Source organism: Marmota monax, unplaced genomic scaffold (assembly GCF_021218885.2).
Source record: "Marmota monax isolate L192 unplaced genomic scaffold, Marmota_monax_Labrador192_F-V1.1 WCK01_AAM20220418_F8-fsc00073, whole genome shotgun sequence".
Classification (NCBI taxonomy): Eukaryota; Metazoa; Chordata; class Mammalia; order Rodentia; family Sciuridae; genus Marmota; species Marmota monax.
This window is the reverse complement of record NW_026692846.1, coordinates 9,794,529-9,811,438: the sequence shown is the minus strand read 5'-3', so window position 1 is coordinate 9,811,438 and position 16,910 is coordinate 9,794,529. Positions and strand designations below refer to the sequence as shown.

The 16,910-nt window shown below is 48.9% G+C and overlaps 1 protein-coding gene across 1 annotated transcript in view; it reads right to left on the bottom strand.

The window, feature by feature from the left end:
- Kcnq3 (potassium voltage-gated channel subfamily Q member 3) overlaps positions 1-16,910 on the bottom strand; it is a 291,536-nt gene that overhangs the window by 23,284 nt on the left and 251,342 nt on the right. Inside the window, 5 exon segments of the mRNA XM_046449139.2 lie at positions 2,127-2,221; positions 3,585-3,680; positions 5,613-5,723; positions 7,752-7,907; positions 11,933-12,105. Of these exon segments, the coding sequence (XP_046305095.1) occupies positions 2,127-2,221; positions 3,585-3,680; positions 5,613-5,723; positions 7,752-7,907; positions 11,933-12,105 (631 nt within the window).

Sequence of the window (16,910 nt, the reverse complement as noted above, 5' to 3'; positions counted from 1 at the left end):
AGTGGTAAGCCCAACAGATCATTCATTCCCTGAAGACTCACACTGAAGGTACCTCTCACCTCCCCAACCCTTCCGCAGGTATTGGTCCCTCTTGCTTATTCTTTTTCAGATCCTTCCTCTCCTCTCCCTTCTTACTGCTTTTACCTTGAGGGCCTGGGCCCTCTTTGCCCTGACCCTGAGCCCCATAGTCATTTGCTAGCTGATCTCCTTCGATCTTGAGCCTGTGGAATCACCCTCTGTCTTCTTTCTGAAACAGATCAGATAGTGTCATTCTCTGGCTCCTAGGACTTCAGTATTAAAATTAGATTCACTCGCAAGTCATCGAGGACCCTCCCTGGTCTGGCCCAGTGCTTAGCACATAGCACTCAATATATTGGTGGATTGGATGCCCTGAGTGGAAAGGTGCTCATGCCCCCAGAATCTCTTGAGGAAGAGAGACATGACAGGATTGCAGGGGAGAAGTTAGCAAGGTCTGGTCGTGCAGGATCTGAAGTTCGTGTAAAGTTTTGGATTTTCATTTTCATCTTTTTGTCATGTTTACTCACTGAAAGGTTCTAGGCAGGGAAATGAGTCAATAGAACCCAAATTCCTTGTTTTTTCTTAAATCTTGATCACAGTCTGGTGTTGAGAGTAGAAAGATAAACTGAAGCAGCCTTCAGAGACTGGCCACTGAGCGAGTCACTCGTCCACTACTGGCTTATACTATGGCCCTAAAATGTCAGACTCATGGGGAAAACATGTTTGAGAGTGTCTTAATGAAGTGGCAATTTCTTCCTAAGATTTTTCTTTTTATCTCTGTTAATAACTGCAACCCACTTGTTTCTGCTTCTTTAATCATGCTTGCTCAGCAGCTGTGGCCGGAACCAGAGCTGCCTGGAAAGAGGGAAAGGAAATCAAGGCTACTTGCATGAGAAACTCTTGAAACCCCAGAAGATTGTACTGTATAAAAGATACCAAAAACAAAGGGCTGTGCTCAGCCTTTGGGAAAGATTTTGCTGAACCTATTCTTCTTCATCTTCAAGTGCCACACGTTTCTTTCCAGTGCCATAATTTTCTGTATTTTCTATAACAATAAACCCCAGGAACAAGCTCACTGTCCATCTAGGTTTCCTTCCAAGTCAAGGGTTCTAGGAGTCAACTTTCTACCCACAGACTTCAAGGCATGAGCTCAGAACTCCAGAACCTGAAATGTGGGAAGGAGCAGTCTCCTTCAGAAGCCCAGGGAGATAAAAGGCCATGGGCTTTGGAAACCTCTAGGTTTTAACATTGGTCAGTGTCTGACGTTCAGAGCCTCAGTTGGCTTATCTGCAAGTAGATCTTGCTAACTCTCAGCCTGTCTCCAGGTGTGCACTATGTGCGTACGCATGTGGCCACGAGTGGATCTCCTAGGCTCCTGTTCCATGTTGTTTTCCCCCAGTCCTCCATCAGTATCACTGAAGCTGGGTCTGCATTTCCAAAATGCTCCTCCAGTCTAATACATCTTGACGTTTGAGAACCCCCGACTTATCTCCTAGGGTACCCGTGAGGATTAAGTCAAATAAGCACTTAGAAATATGGAACACAGTGGACATCAATGTACACTAATTTCCCTCTTCCTACATGCTGGCCATGGGAAAAGTCTATTTTTTCTTCCTTTCAACCTTGAGAACACAAAACAGCATCACTGAGTTTCCAGAGGACTCTTTTGTCCTCTTTCACCTTCCCTTTTCCACAGTCCAGGGTGGTGTGCATTCTAGGGAGGACACCCAGCATTGCTAAGGCAGCTGTGGGTGCAGGCTTCCACTTTCTCAACCCTGTCCTCTGCTCATACATAGATAGGAACTTTCCTTATCAGCCACTTCACACTGTCCAGCTGCTAACCTCTGGCGGCACACTGGAGTCACCTGGGGAGCTTTTGGAAACGTGGATGCCCAAGCCTAGCCCTGAAGATTCTGACTTCAATACCCTGAGTGTGTCCTGGTCATCTGGAGTTTTAGGCTCCCAGTTGATGCTAATGTGCAGTCCATGATGGGAAGCCCCCTTGACCTAGCAGATGTCCTCCAGGCAACTGTGGGGGCCATAACACAAATAGACCACTGGAGGGATAGTCAACCATGGCCTAAGCATTCAGATAAGTGGTCACTTGCCTGAAGAATGGAAAAGAGACGACCGATTCATAAAATCTCCATGTTGCCACAAGGTCGATCCTGTTTGGGTTGGTAGCATAATACCTCCAGGCAGCCTGGGGAGGAGAACAGAGGGGCAGGAATAAAGTAGCACTGAAACCATCACACACAGTCCCACTACATTATGACACTACAAAGCCTTAGGTTTGAATTTGCATAGAACTGACCTTCAGAGAAACTGAGGTTCTCAGCTTTCTATAACCCCTCTGGGAAAAAACTTCCTTGACTTTCTCAGAGTTGTAACTGGTGTCTTGGTGGATAGGAGTATGGAGAGAGATGAACTGGAATAAAGAGGAGCTACTCTTTCCAGAAGGTTCCAGGAGTCTTCTCAGTCAAATAGATAGGAAAACAAACTGTCTTTTGTGGTCACTTCAGGGTGCAAGGCAGAGAGCCTGGGACATGAGGTTTGCCCCTGGGATGCTCTGATGGCTTGGGGTTTCAGGGATAATGCACCAGACTTGGAGGTTGGGACCCACCTCAGAACTACAGTCTGTAGGATGCCATCATGTACCATGCTGTGTCAGCCCCAGAGACCCACAGAGACAACCACTACAACTGGACACAAATTCAAAGTGGGCAGCCAGGTCCTGAGCACTTAGATGGTCACAGCTGGGACACCCCTTTGTCCTTCTCACTGCACTGCCACGCTCCCCACAGCCCACGTCAGCATGAAGCAGGACTCCTCCTGAGGTCTAAGAGGAGGGCTTCTGCCTTTCTAACTACTGCTAACGTCTCTCTCAAGCCCAGCCTCTGGTGAGGGGACTGCTGGTGACAAGCTGGCAGGGGTCCAGCATCCACTTCTCCATGAATGCCCTGGCTGGGATACACAGGTGCAGTGGCTCAGTAGTTTGCACATGTAAGGAATCACTATCTCTCTTGGCTTATGGGCCCTCTCTCTCTTTGGCAGATGTGAGGGCCCACAGTCCTTGTGGTTCACTGGCTAAGTACTTGACTATAGGCTATTGACTCTTCCTTTTGGGTTTCAAGGTGAAACCTGGAATAAGAAGCAGGCCTAGTGGGCTCACAGGTCTAAACCAAATTTTCTACTCCAACATTATCAGTAAAATGGCTGATGGGTTCACATGAGTCCTGCATCTATTTCATGGTTGGTTTAGAACTTGGATAGGAGATACTAGACTGTCACCTTCAGAACAGGTAGAGACAGGTCAAATGGATAATCATAGCCACCCACAGCGACCATATGCAAGCAGGCCCACTCCTGTGTGTGTGTGTGTGTGTGTGTTCATTCTCTGTCTCTCTTTCTCTCTCTCTCTCTCTCTCTTTCTCTGTATCTCTCTCTCTTGTGCTCTCTCTCTGTCTCTCTCTCTCTCTCTCTCTCTCTCACACACACACACACACACACACACACACACTGTATGTCCCGGGTCACTATTCCAGTTCATTCTCAGGTAGACAGACCTGGATGAGCTCAGCGGCTGGCTTCCTCCTTTTCTCAAAGTGCTTCTGACGGTGCTGCTCTTGAACCTTGAGGGCCAACCCTGACCCCAGGATGCCCTGCAGAAAGAGTAGGGCCCATAGTCAGGCCCCAAGACTCTCCTGGTATCCCAGGCCCACTGCCAGGGTAGCAGGTATTGTAGGGCTTAATGACCCCACAATGACATCATTGCATGAAGCGGAGAAGGGGGAAAGACACCATTCTTCCCCTTGAGAGAGCTGGGAGCTTGATTAAGGGCAACAAGCCAGAGGTCAGGAGGGCCTGGCTTCCATACTCGCTGCCGCTGTCCATCTATGAGACCTGGTCAAGCCTCTTATCTGTCCTGCATCTCAGTTTCTTCCACAGGGATTTGGGTCACAGTACCCACCTGATGATTGTGTTAAGACAAAAGTGAGATGACATATAGGAACTGTCAAAAAAAAGGTCTGGCACAGATTGGAGGCCCAGGAAATGTTAGTGGAATTTTAAAAATATTCTAGCTGCTTGAATTGTCACTAGAGACATGTACTGTAGCCTTAATGTCTCAGAACTGTGATCTGTTTTGACTTCCAGGTCAGATGTGCATGTGGATTTAGTGGATAGAAGCATATACATTTCAAACTAAAAGAGAACTTAGGTGCTATGCAGTTCCCTGCTCTGCTTTGCCTGATTCACCCAGAAGAAGACTAAGATGCAGGAAGGTCAGATACTCGAGGTCAAACAGCCTAGGAAAAAATAGGCAAAGTGGGAGAAAGAACCGGGTGATGGAGAAGAACTTCACCACCAAAAGAATGGAGGGTGAAGGGGGCCACCAAAAGATTGTTATCTGAGAAAGTTCTTTCCAAGCTCCATGATTAAGAGCTGGGCTTCAGGACTGGCCAGGTTTGGAATTCTTGTCTCCACAACCCAGGAATATTAGTATTCTAATCAAGCCTTACTTTTGTCATCTGGAAATTGGAGAAGAATACAGCATCAAACTCCTAGTGTGGTCATGAAGATCAAGTGAGTTGATATAGGTAAAGCATTTGGCATGATGTAGGCCACACAGAAAGTTCAATATGTGCCACTGATTTTAATTGTTACACCCTAGATGTGGGATTGGGGATGTTATTCTATCACCTAGCAAGACTTCCTCTTGAGGGAAATGGATTTTTATATAAGGAAGTGTTATGGCTTGGATATGAGGTAACCCCTAAAGTTCCTGTGTTAATGCAGGAATATCAGATGTGAAATGATCAGATTATGAAAGCTGTGATGTAATCAGTTCGTCCTAGTTTGGACAGACTGCCTGGGTGGTAACTAAAGGCAGGTGGGGTGTGGCTGAAGGAGGTGGGTCAGTGGGGTGTGCCCTGGAAGGGTGCATCTTCCCTGTGGTTCCTTCTCCTTTTACTCTCTCTCCCTCTCTGCTTCTGGAGAGAGCAATGTCCTCACCGCCCAACACACACCCTTCCACCATGATGTTCTGCCCCATCTTGGGCCCAGAGGAATGAAGTTGGCCCACGATGGACTAAACCTCTGAAACCATGAACCAAAATAACCTGTCCCCATTGAAGGTGTCCTTGACCGGTATTTTGACTACAGCAATGAAAAGCTGACTAGCATAGGAAGGGAGTTCACATGCATGAAAACCTTCCCCAGTGCGAGACTCTGGGATACAAGTTTGAAAGACACAATGTCAGCCCCCAGGCATCTCCATCCTCTAGGGAGACAGGTGTGGAAATGTGCAAGCGCAGCATGGAGGTATGCCCTAAGAGGAACCAGCTAGCCCAGCCAAGAAGATAGCATTGAAACTGGGTCTTGGAAGAGGAGTGGATGTTTGGAGGGATCACTCACTCCTGGCAAAGGGAAGTGGCACGAGCTATGGAAGGGGAGAGGACAACCATGCTTACAGGAGTAGCCAGTGAACCAACAGGGCTTGGAATTTCGGGTGCAAAAGGTTGAGAACTGGGCTGGGATTTGAGCTGGGACCAGACAGTGAGTGGTCCTGCCTATCCCATGTCCAAGGTACTTACCGCTGGAAGGGCAAAGAAGGAGACACCAATTAAGGAAAAGGTGGCAGCAATCAGACGGCCTTCCCAGGTCTTGGGAGTTTTGTCTCCATAGCCAATAGTGGCCAGTGTGATCTGAAGAGAGAGGAGTTCAGACATGGGCTTCCTGGGAAGGGGAACTCAGTGACATGCGAGCTGAGCTCTGCCCAAGTCCCAGCTCAGTTGCCACTCCCATTTATAACAAGGTTCCCATGCAAGAAAAGGCACCCGTACAAGTAACTTATATAAAAGTCTTGAAACCACACCCTGTTTTGAAGGTAGGGCTTTCCTATCAAGCAGTCAACAGATATTTCAATAAATTCAAACAAGTGTGTGTGTGTGTGTGTGTGTGTGTATTCTATATATACAGATGGCCCTCTGTATCCACAGTTCCACATCCTTGGATTCAACAACTGTAGATCAATAATGTTTGGATAATAAAACAATTAAAATAATAATACAGCATAAAATAAGTCAAATAAGAAATACTAATAGCTATTTACTTAATATTGACATTGTATGAGATGTTGTAAGTCATCTAGATGTGATTTAAATACACAGGAAAATGTATAAAGGTTGTGTGCATACCTTATACCATTTTATATCACAGTATTAAGCCTCTGTAGATTTTGATATGCTCAAGGGGGTAGGGGGTTTGGAACCAGTTCTCTGTGGATACTGAGGGCCTACGGATCTGTGAATGTGTGAGTTTACACAAAGCTAGGTGAGTGATCTGTATTTGTGAGTATATTTGCACTCAGTGTGTATATGTGTGCATGTGTCTGTTCTTCATGTGTGGTATATTCCAGGTGTGTTTACATGAATGCATGTACATGTATCTGCAGGTGGAGAAGGATACAGAGCAGGCAACACATGGCTGCTGGAGTCCAATGCCTCATACGATTTCAAGTTCAACTCTCTAGTGGCTGAGGGACCTTAAATTAGTCACTTAATCTTTTTATGCCTCAATCTCCCCATTTTTTCAAAAGGAGTTAGTAATAGGAGTTTAAGCTTAAAGTTCATTAGTAAATGCAATCTACCTGGAGTGAAAATCTGAAACAGGACTTCAATAAATGCCAGCTCTAATATCTTGGTGGCGTGGGGCTGTGCATCTCCAGGCATGTCTTCAGGTCTGGGTGCTCTTGTGTGTATCTGACATGTGTCTGTTTGCACATGCCTGGCCTGGCTAATACCACCAACCTGAGACTCATAAGGTAAGGTCCCAGATGGCCGTGTGATCAGACTGTCATGCACCCTGGCTTCTTGTAGAAATATGACCCATGGAGGTCCCCAAGCCAGGCATCTCACGCAGGCTACTCTGAAGAGAAGGGAACTCCAGGCATCCCTAGAGACGCCACCCATGAGGATCCCCATGCTGGCGTCTCCCTCAAGCCACTCTGAGAAGGGAGCCTCAGGCATCCCTAGAGACATGGCCCAGGAGAGTTCCCACACCAGGCGTCTCCCTCAGGCTGCTTTAAGGAGGAGCCCCCTGGGCATCCCTAGAGACATGACTCATGAAAGTCCCTAAGCCAAGAGTCCACTGAGGCTGCTCTGAGAAGGGAGCTCTGCCCCTCCCTGTGGAGTGACCCAACACTCCCAGGACTAGGCCTCTCCCGGGTTGGTCCTGAGGGGAAAGCCAACTCCTCACTCTCAAGGAGGCGGCACTAAAGATGGCAGCGAGGCCCCGCCCCTTGCTGACCACGCCCCCTTTGGCCAGCCCAGCGCAGGAGCTGCTCACGGCTCAGGGGACCCAGAAGGGTCTCCATGCTGGTGTCTGCCCCAGGCCGCTCTGAGGAGAAGGGAACCCCCGGCCTACTTAAGAGGTGTAACCCACGAGAGTCCCAAGGCCTGGCATCTCCTTCAGGCTGCTGTAAGGAGGAGTGAGCCCCCCAGTGTCCCTAGAATGTGACCCGAGAGGGTCTCCACACCACCCTGGCTTCTTATAAATACTGCAGGGAAGTCCTCTCCAAGTGCAGGAGTGTGGCCAGAGAGGTGGAGGGGGCCTGGCTCTCACCTCCCACACAGCGTGCAGCTGCCTAACTGTGGGTGCCAATGCCGTGCCCTCGGTCTCTCTGCCTCTACCAGTCAATCCCCACAGGACTGGTCTTCAAGGAGGTCACTCACCAGACCCCACCAGAGGGCATCTGCATAGGTCTCAAACTCCTCCTTCATCTCCTCTCCTTGTGCGTCCACTTCCGGCACATCCTTCTCAACCAGGTAGACAAGAAATGAAGACAAGATGAGAGTCAGGAAGCCGATGTACCAGGCGGTGATGAGTTCCTGCAAGAGTCACAATGGACGAGGGAAGTAGCCATTAGAAAGTCCTTGGATGAACATTTGAGCCAGACACACTGGAGTTATGGATTTATCAGCTCTGTGACTGGGAAAACCAGTCATTCACCTGCTCTGACCTTCACCTCCCATCACAGTAGAATGAGATCAGGAATAGGGACATCATTCCCATCATTCATTAGTGGAATGGATATGTGGTTCCAGTAGGAGAGGACGACTTCTGTTCATAGTCACCTTGATATCATAGCTCATGAGACAGCGAGAGGTCAAGACGGACTGGCCACTCTCTCACAGAGAAGGCTCAGGATTGAATTCCATGCAGGACTGACAAAACCAGGATACATCTCAATACTGTGAGGAAATCTGTGGCCAGGAAGAGCTAGTATGGCACAGTGGACAGCCCTCTGAATAGACCTGCCACCCAGTTACCATGTGACCCTGGGCAAATTATCCCCCACTGCCCGACCTTAGAATTCTCACTTTTAGATTGAAGATACTGGACCACAGGGACCCTGAAAGTGACATGTGTACCACGGGTAAATTCAGATAAGTGGATTTTATGTGAAATGGTTCTGCATTGATTTAGAACATATGAAAAATGAGCATAAATAATATATGAACTCGTGACTTCATGGTTCTTGTCACATGACAGACCAGGTAAATGGGGAAGGAGACAAGGAGTCAGTTGGTTTGAAGGGAAATGTTGAGTGACAGAGAAAACAGCACAGAGAGGTGGCGGAGACCAGCACCGCACTGGAGACCGTCCTGAGTGCTCCTCCAGCTTCAGCCTCCTTTATTTCTCTCATCCCCTCCCAAGGCCAAGGCTTAGCACGGGAGGCTGGATGGGAGGAAGGCCAAGGTGACTGGCAAATGCAGTCTGGAGGGAAGCCTACTTCTGCTGAGTCAGGGCAAGTCACCCTCTTGCTGTCCTCCCACGTCAGCTGCCATCTGCTGCCTGACCTCCCCACCCCCACCCCGGAGGTGGGGCCAAATGACAAGCCTCACATCATCTTCGACTCATGTCACCTCCCTCATGAAATGTTCTGGGAGGCTTGCTCCCCCAGCTGGAGCTCCTTCCCCCTCCACTTGCCCTCAGCAGCCTGCATCTCTGATGCGCGGCACGCTATCTGGAGCATCACTGCTCACTGCACCCCCTGAGCTCAGCCGAGAGCAAGAGGGGATGGGGGGCAGCCCAGCAGCGAACTCCTGGTGGGAGTTCTAGAAGGCAAGGGTTAGGTGGACGCTGCCTCCTTGGGGGCTGTCTGAATGTGGCCTCTTGCCTTGTAGAATGCAGTTCCCGTGTTTATGTGTTTTCTTACTCCCTGGCTCCCAAATGCAAGTCAGAAGTTTCATCTGCGCCTGACTAAAGAAACAGCTGTCTGCTCACGGCGGCTCAGATAAGCTGGAGGTGCAGGATTATTAAGAGATGGTACAATGGCTGCCAATGAGGAGTGAAATGGGTCCCCATTCTGGGCTTCGCAGCCGTTTACAACACTATTTGAGGCAATCCTGACTTGACACAATTTTTGCCAGCAGTTTTGTGGCAGAATCATTCCTTTCATGTGCCGAGGCTCCCCGCAGTCAGGCTGGGAGTAAGGACTGGTGTCCAGCCAATGTGGGGAAGTGAAGGGGGCAAGTCCCTTCTTGTCCTTTACAGTCATTTTGCAGGATGCACCAGACCCTTTTCCCCCTGCCTCAGTTTCTCAAGGCTTCATTCTCACGATAGATCAGGTCTACCCAACGTATGGCAGACACCGCAAAAACAAGATGTAGGTGTCTTTTGCTGGACAACAGTGACCTCAGGACTTATTTGTTCTGAGAGCAAGTCCTGGCCTATCCTAACTAGTGAGAGCATCACCTTTAAAGGTTTTGACCTGTGGAACATAGTCCTCCCACCTTTCATCTCTGAGCGTCCAGAGGAGTCAAGCCCAGAGCTAACGGATGGATGAGGAAACAAGATCAGCATGTGCTTGTCCCCTTAGAAAGAGCTTCCTCTCTGCTCTGACAGCCCAGGCCTTCACCAGTACTCACAACACACACTTTGGGGCATGGGAAGAGCTTGGTAAACCAAGGTCTGTGAGCAGGCAGCTCCACTCCAGAGCCTTTGCCAGCCCCGGGAAGGAGATCCTGCTTCAGTGGAAGGGTCTGGCTTCAGGGTGGGCCCACCTTCCTCAGGAATCATATCACAAACATCCAAGGTTGCTGGTAATCACACGGTAAATAGTCAGCAGACACTGGGCATCTATCCTAGTCTTAAGGAAAGCAGGGCCAGGACCCCAAGCCAGAAATTTTTATCACCAATTTCCACCAGAGCTGTCAATCAGCTGGGCCCCATGGGTACTAGGTTATGACTGAGCCCAGGAGGGTGGAGTGAACATGTCCTCTGAGAAAAGATAAACTGGAGGTCAGGAGGAAGACAGAAAACTCTGTAAAGAAAACTGTCACCTCACCAAGTCTTGTGGACAGAGGTGGCACAGACAGGGAATAAAAAACACTTATGGCAAGAAATGGCATTCTAAGGTGGAGGGACCTACGTGTTTTACGTTTTTATTTAAAGCAAACAGTTGTGTGTTGCATAATGATGCTTCATTCAACAAGGGACCCAGTTGAATTTGCTCTAAGCTTGTATTTGGTCTACTATAAGATACCATCTCGTGGGAAACCATGCCCCAGTGTATCTGGGTGCATATCTGAGATGTAGGACCCAGGAGCTGTGTGTTGTGGAGTCTTGAAGTTGGAGGCAGCTTGGTCACGGTGATGTAAGAAAAGCTCTGAATTCCCTTAGTATGAATTGCCCAGGTTCACTGCCTCAGACCCAGTTTCCCAGAAACACAACCTAAGACAGGGATTTGGGTACATGTGATTTATCTGCATGTGATTACTGACTGGGAGGGTATAGGGTCCCTTGGAAAGGGGTGCCCACTATGGTTGGCACAAAAGACTCAGCGAAGGAGGTGGCTTTGAATTTATGTCCTTAAAGAATGCCTGTCCTGGGGTCCCTCCCTCTGCTCTCTCCTGCACTGGCCTCCCTAGGATATTTCCTGCTAAGCTGAGACAGAGGCTTTCTCTCATTCCCCCAGGGTCAGCTCAGCAGCCAGATTAAAGCAGAGTGGTTCTGGAGGCTTGGGTTAACGATAGGAAGAAAACCCAGGGATTGCCATGAAGCCAGAGAATTGCTTGGCTTCCAAGCCTGAGCAGCTTGGAAGCCTAGGCACGTGGCACTCTGGAAGGAGACCATACTGAGTCCACCCCTAACATTTTCTGGCCTCTCATGGAGATGTGAGCTTACAGAGACAGCAGTGAATTCTTGGATATGGCTCAGGAAAGGCACTGTCTGGGATTGTGTCCCACTGTGTGATCTTGAGCAAGTTGCTTCTTCTTTCTGCATCTGCTTCCTCATTGGTGAAATGGGGGAATGAGAGCGTCAGGCTCATGGGGTGGCTAGTCCATTTCCGACACTGTGTTCTGGGCACCGTGCTTTGGGCTTTACGTAGTGAGAGAAGCTGCATGACTTCTCTGGCTGGGTATGTTGTAAATGCTCCTCCTGTGTCAATTCACGTCATCCTCACACCAACCATATGGCGAATTATCATTCCTACTTTATAAATGCAGGACCCAAGACCTAAAGTGGTTACAAAAACATTCCCCAAGTCCCACAGGTAGAGTTGGTTTCCAGACCAGCCTGTGTGACTTCCGACCTTTCCCTCCCACCACATCTGCCCTGTGTGAGTTCATCTCTCTTTCTCCAACGTCTGGAGCACAAGCATTAGAAATGAGGAAACTGAGGGCCAAAGGGGGGTGAGGGATGAAGCCAATGGAGGAGCTGAGAGCTAAGCCCAGGTCTCCCTGCTTCTCTGGACCACATCTGCACATATCCCTCGTGCTCCCGGTCATCATCATCCATGGTGGCAGAACGACCCAACCCTGAGAACACTGTAAGGGAGAGGATGTCATGGAAAGGCAGAGTTGGGTGAGAAGTCCATGGAATCGTGTGACTTCTCTCTGGCACTTACTTTGCTGTGGGCGCAGATGGCCGAGCCCAGGAGCTTCCAGGTGCCACCCCTTCGGTCCATCCGCAGCATGCGCAGGATCTGCAGGAAGCGCAGGCTTCGCAGGGAGGTGGCCAGGACATTGCCCTGGTTTCCCACAGCAACAACTGGCACAGAGGCGATCAGCACGAAGATGTCTAGGGAAGAGGACAGTGAGAGTGGCAGAGAATAGGTCAGGTAAAGGCACAGCCATCTCCTGATGCTGCCTGCTGGGGCAGATGCACATGTGCGCCACAGGGCTGGGCTCAGAGCTGCTGCATTCAGTCTGGACTTCAAGCACACATGGAAAACAGTATTTTCTGTGATGCATGATCAAGCAGATGCCCTGTGCATGAGCCAGCCCAAGGCCACACTGCTAGACTAGTCGAGTCGGGATTGGAAACAGGCCTCCAACACTGTTCTAGATCCCGGAGCAGGGATTTGCCAAGGCCTGCAGGGTGGCAGTTGAGACTCACTCTCAGGTGAACTGGGGAGAAGAGGGGATCAGGGACACTCAGGCTACAGAGGTGAAGCCTGAAGCTCAGCCACTGCTCCCCCAAAACATCCCTGAGACAGGAACTTGGGTGCAAGTAATCTGTTGGGAGATGATCCCAGGAAGCCTCAGTGATAGCAGAGGGAGACGGGAGAAGGAGAAATGTACAAGTGAGGGGTGCTATCAGGGTCCCTGCTGGGTCCTTGGAGCCGTAGGAAGAGCACCTTGCAAATTCATCCATCTGGACAGTGAGAAGCTGGCACATTAGTCCTTTGACGCTTGTCCCTGCTGGTGGAGGGTCAACCCGGGGTTGTCAGCACCTGCGTACTTCTGAGCCGCATTAGTCCACTGATCTCCCTGTGTTTCAGGGTATATTGTGGAAATTGAGGCCCACCCAGGGGGCAGATGTTTGTATCATGGAAATGTCCACCACAGGCATTGCCGGAATTAGAGGTGGGCCAAGGGGATGAAGCACTTGTAAAAAAGCCCCAAGCTCTTGGAATCAGACAGTCCAGCACAAAAGACAGGGGCCTGATCCCTCTCTGTTTCCTTCAGGGACACCCAACACTCCCACCAATGATCTCCCCACCATCCTGCAGAGGGTTGGCAAGCTAAGGGGGCCTCATGGTCAAGTACATTTGGGAAAGACTCTTTGGAAGTCGAGTTGTTACTGAAGGATTCTCAGTGTCTTTAGTACGCTAATATGCACTGTGGGATTTTAACTATACAAACGAAGCTCAGCCTTTCCAAAAGGTACTTTTCCCCAGTAAGCTTGGTGATAAGTTTAATAGGTCTCAAAATTCTTTGACAGGTGTTTCGTCAAGTTGTTTTCTGTTACAAGTACTGATTTTAAAAAACTAATACCTTAAAACTGCCACACACACACAAAACCCCAATAGTCTGCAAATATCCTCCTTTCCTTTTGAAAGTTTTGTGTTGTTTTAACCAATCTTCTACTATAAAGCTTAAATGACCAACTGAGACACACAGTTCTGGGACCTCTGATCAAGCCTGAGGTGCCAGGTGCTGGAGATATTTGAACTTCTGAGCTTTCTGGGCAGACTTGGTGACATCGCCACTTCCGGCAGCCTTCTCGTCCACTGCTCTGATGCCACTTCAGCAGCTGCTTTGTGCCAAGCACAGCAAACATAACCTACAGGAGGATAATCAGAGACACTCTCAACATGCATGAGCTTATTGATGGTGTCATCATGAGATTTTAAGAATTTAGGACCATCTTCCAGCTTCTTGCCAGAACAGTGACCAACCTTCTCTTTCAGCTCAGCAAACTTGCAAGCCGTGGGTTGTCTGGCAGCCCAGGACAGGACACAGCCAGTGCTGATGTGTCCCGGATGGCTTGGGATAATCATCTGGGCAGTGAAGACAGCTGCTTCCACTGGTGGGTCATCTTTGCAATCACCAGCAACATTTCTGTGACAAATGTGTGACAGACATGTACTTGACGCTGAAGCCCACCCTGGCTCCAGGAGGAGCTTCCCTCAAAGCTTCATGGTCATTCAACACACTTTATTTCAGTTGTGACACTGATAGGAGCAAGGGGACTACCATGCTGGGTTTGAGAACACCAGTCTCTGCCCGGACCCCTGGGACAGTGCTAATCCCACCAATCTTGTAGACATTCTGGAGGGTGGGGCCAAGGGCTCCTCAGTTGGATGAGTTGCTGCTGGTGGATGTAATCCAGAGCTTCCCCCCAGTGGGGTTCTACTGGCATTGCCACCTTTATGGGTGGCTTTCCATCCGTTCCCTGTGCTCCAGGAAGACATCACCATTCCAACCAGAAATGGGCATGAGTGCCACTGTGTGTCAGCTTGTAGTCAGTTTTCTTAAGGTAGGTGTGACTTCCTTAGCAATTTCCTCATCTCTCTTCTGGCTGCAGGTGGCTATTGGAAACCATTTTGTTAATACCAACAGTTAGTTCTTTCTCATCTGGTGTTTAAGCCAGAAGAGCTCGATCACAGGTCAGCCCACTCTTGGAGATTCAAGCTTCAAATTCACCTACTCCAGCAGCAACAACCTGGACAGCACCGTCAGCCCAAGATGTGCCTGCAGCCTGGTCTTTGATGGGCTCCATGTCCTGGGGTATCAATGACAGTTACCTAGATGCTCTTCAGTTTCCACAGGGAGATGCCAATTGTGGTACCACACTCATGCTCAGCTTTCAGCTTCTCCACAACCCAGGCACACTTGCAGGTGCTCTTTCCCATCCACAACCTCCTTCCCAGACTTTTCAATGGTTCTACTGAGGATCCCACCGTATTTATAGATGAAATGGCCAGTAGCAGTGGTCTTGCCATACTCCATGCATGAATCCAATAGTGACGGTGTTGAGAGGAGTCTTTTCCTTTCTCTTTTTAACTTTGATTTAAGGGTGGTTTTCATGAAACATGATCTGGCAGAAAACTTATTGCAGGAAGAAAAACTCCCAAAGGATTTTGACTATAGAGCTATTTTTCACAAGAGCATTCAAGGAACACACTCAAAGAAATGCTTGTCCACTGAAGTCTGAGCTCCTTAAGCTGCTGGCTCCTGAGAATCTTCTGGAAGCATGCATGGTTTGCTGAGTACACTGCACTCTTTCATACCTCCACAAGTTTATATGTTCTGGTCTCAGTTTGTGACATGATCAATTCTCAATTCAAATCTGATGTGCTTTTTTACTGTATCCAGGGAACCCCTAGACACACCTGTCATCTGGGAAAACTGAGAGGGCAAGCATCAGGGTTCTGATAAGTCTGCATAACTGCTCAAACTTCTCAGTTTACCTGTACAAAAAATCCACTTATAATATTCATAGAAAAACAAAATATGTTATGTGCATGTAGGAATATGGCATTAAGAATCCCACTTCATGACCAATGTAATTCTGCAACCTGTACACTCAGAAAAATGAGAAATATATCCCATCTGATTCAAATGTATGATATGTTAAGATCATTGTACTGTCATGTGTAATTACTTAAAACAAATAAAAAAAAGAAAGCTCTGTCTGAGAAGAAATGTTAAAAAAAAGAATCCCACTACTATGTACAATTATGATGCACGAGTAAAAAACAAATTAAAAGAAAGAAAGAAAGAAAGAAAAACAAAACCCACACCTGCAGTAAATGCTGCAGTCTGTGATGCTTGGTGAGGAGGGAATATCTGACTCAGAAGGAGTATCTACACCCAAAGTGACCAGCTCTGAGGCTTCCATGATTATGAAGGCCACCACGTCCCTGGAATATAACTGCACTCTTGTCAAGCACACAGAGAAAAGCAACATTTGCTACCAGGGCCACATCGTGGAAGTAGCTGAGATGAGTCAGGTGGAAAAGAGGCCAGCAAGGACCACAGTGCTGAGGCCCAGCCGCGTGTCTCCATGGAGATAGAGCGGGCAGGGTGGCCTGGATCCCTGTGTGTGCAGCCCACCTCAAGGCAGTGGAGACAGCTGCATGGGAAGTCGCCTGTTCTGGAAGTTTCTGGGTTCCCTGTGCCAGGGTGTCTTGAACTTGGCAGGAATTTGAATTTGAGCGTGGTCACAAAGCTGCCCCACCACACAATGCAAACATGCAGGACTCCAGCCAGCACTGCCGGTCACTGCAGAGAGGAGAGTCGGCTGAACTCTGCTGCACTCACAGAAGACGCAGAAGGAAGAAGAGACGGAAGAAGGGAAGGCAGGTGGGAGGAGATATGGAAAGAGGGCAAAGAGGGAGAAGAAAAAATACAGAAAGCAGAGTAGCTAAAGAGCCTCCAAAACTGTGCTCACACACAGACACACCTACTTATGCTCAAAATTCTGCAGAACAAAACAAAACAAGAAAAAACAACCAAACTCTCCTCAGCAGCAGGTCAGCATAAGGTGAGTGGCTGAGAAGGCCCTGATGCAGCAGGAGAGATCTGGCCCCTAGGGCAAAGGAACAGGCAGCTCTTCTCTGAGCGGCCCTGGTGTCTGGGGGCCTGGGTACAGTCCTGGAGTCACTGCTCGAAGAGGAGGTGGGGAAGGAGCCACATGCTCAGAAGATGTCACAGACTATGAGACTGAGAACACCAGTGTCCAGTGCTGCCAGGGTCACTCAGCACACCTGTCCTGGATGGGACAAGACTGAGGGACAGGAGCAACATAGGAGGCTGGACCCAAATAACTAGACAGAGTCAGAGGAGCTAAGAGGGGGTGAAAGTTCTGATAGGTGAGGAGCACCTCGTCACTGGGATGGGCAAGCAGGGTCTGGGGGACTACTTCAAGGCTGCTGCAGGGGCCTGAGGGCCTCTGGGTGGATGCCTTGGAGTCCCTTCCATTGCTAACCCCCAATGATGCTGTCTCTTTAGCTCCCACCCTACCCCAGGGACAGGAAGCTCTACCACTCCTGGTTTTATACAGGGGGATTTTGCCCTGTCACAATGAGGCTCCTCACAGCATTTTAAGATGAAAACAAAGGTCATTGAGCTGTTCCACTATAAAAATAGTGCAGC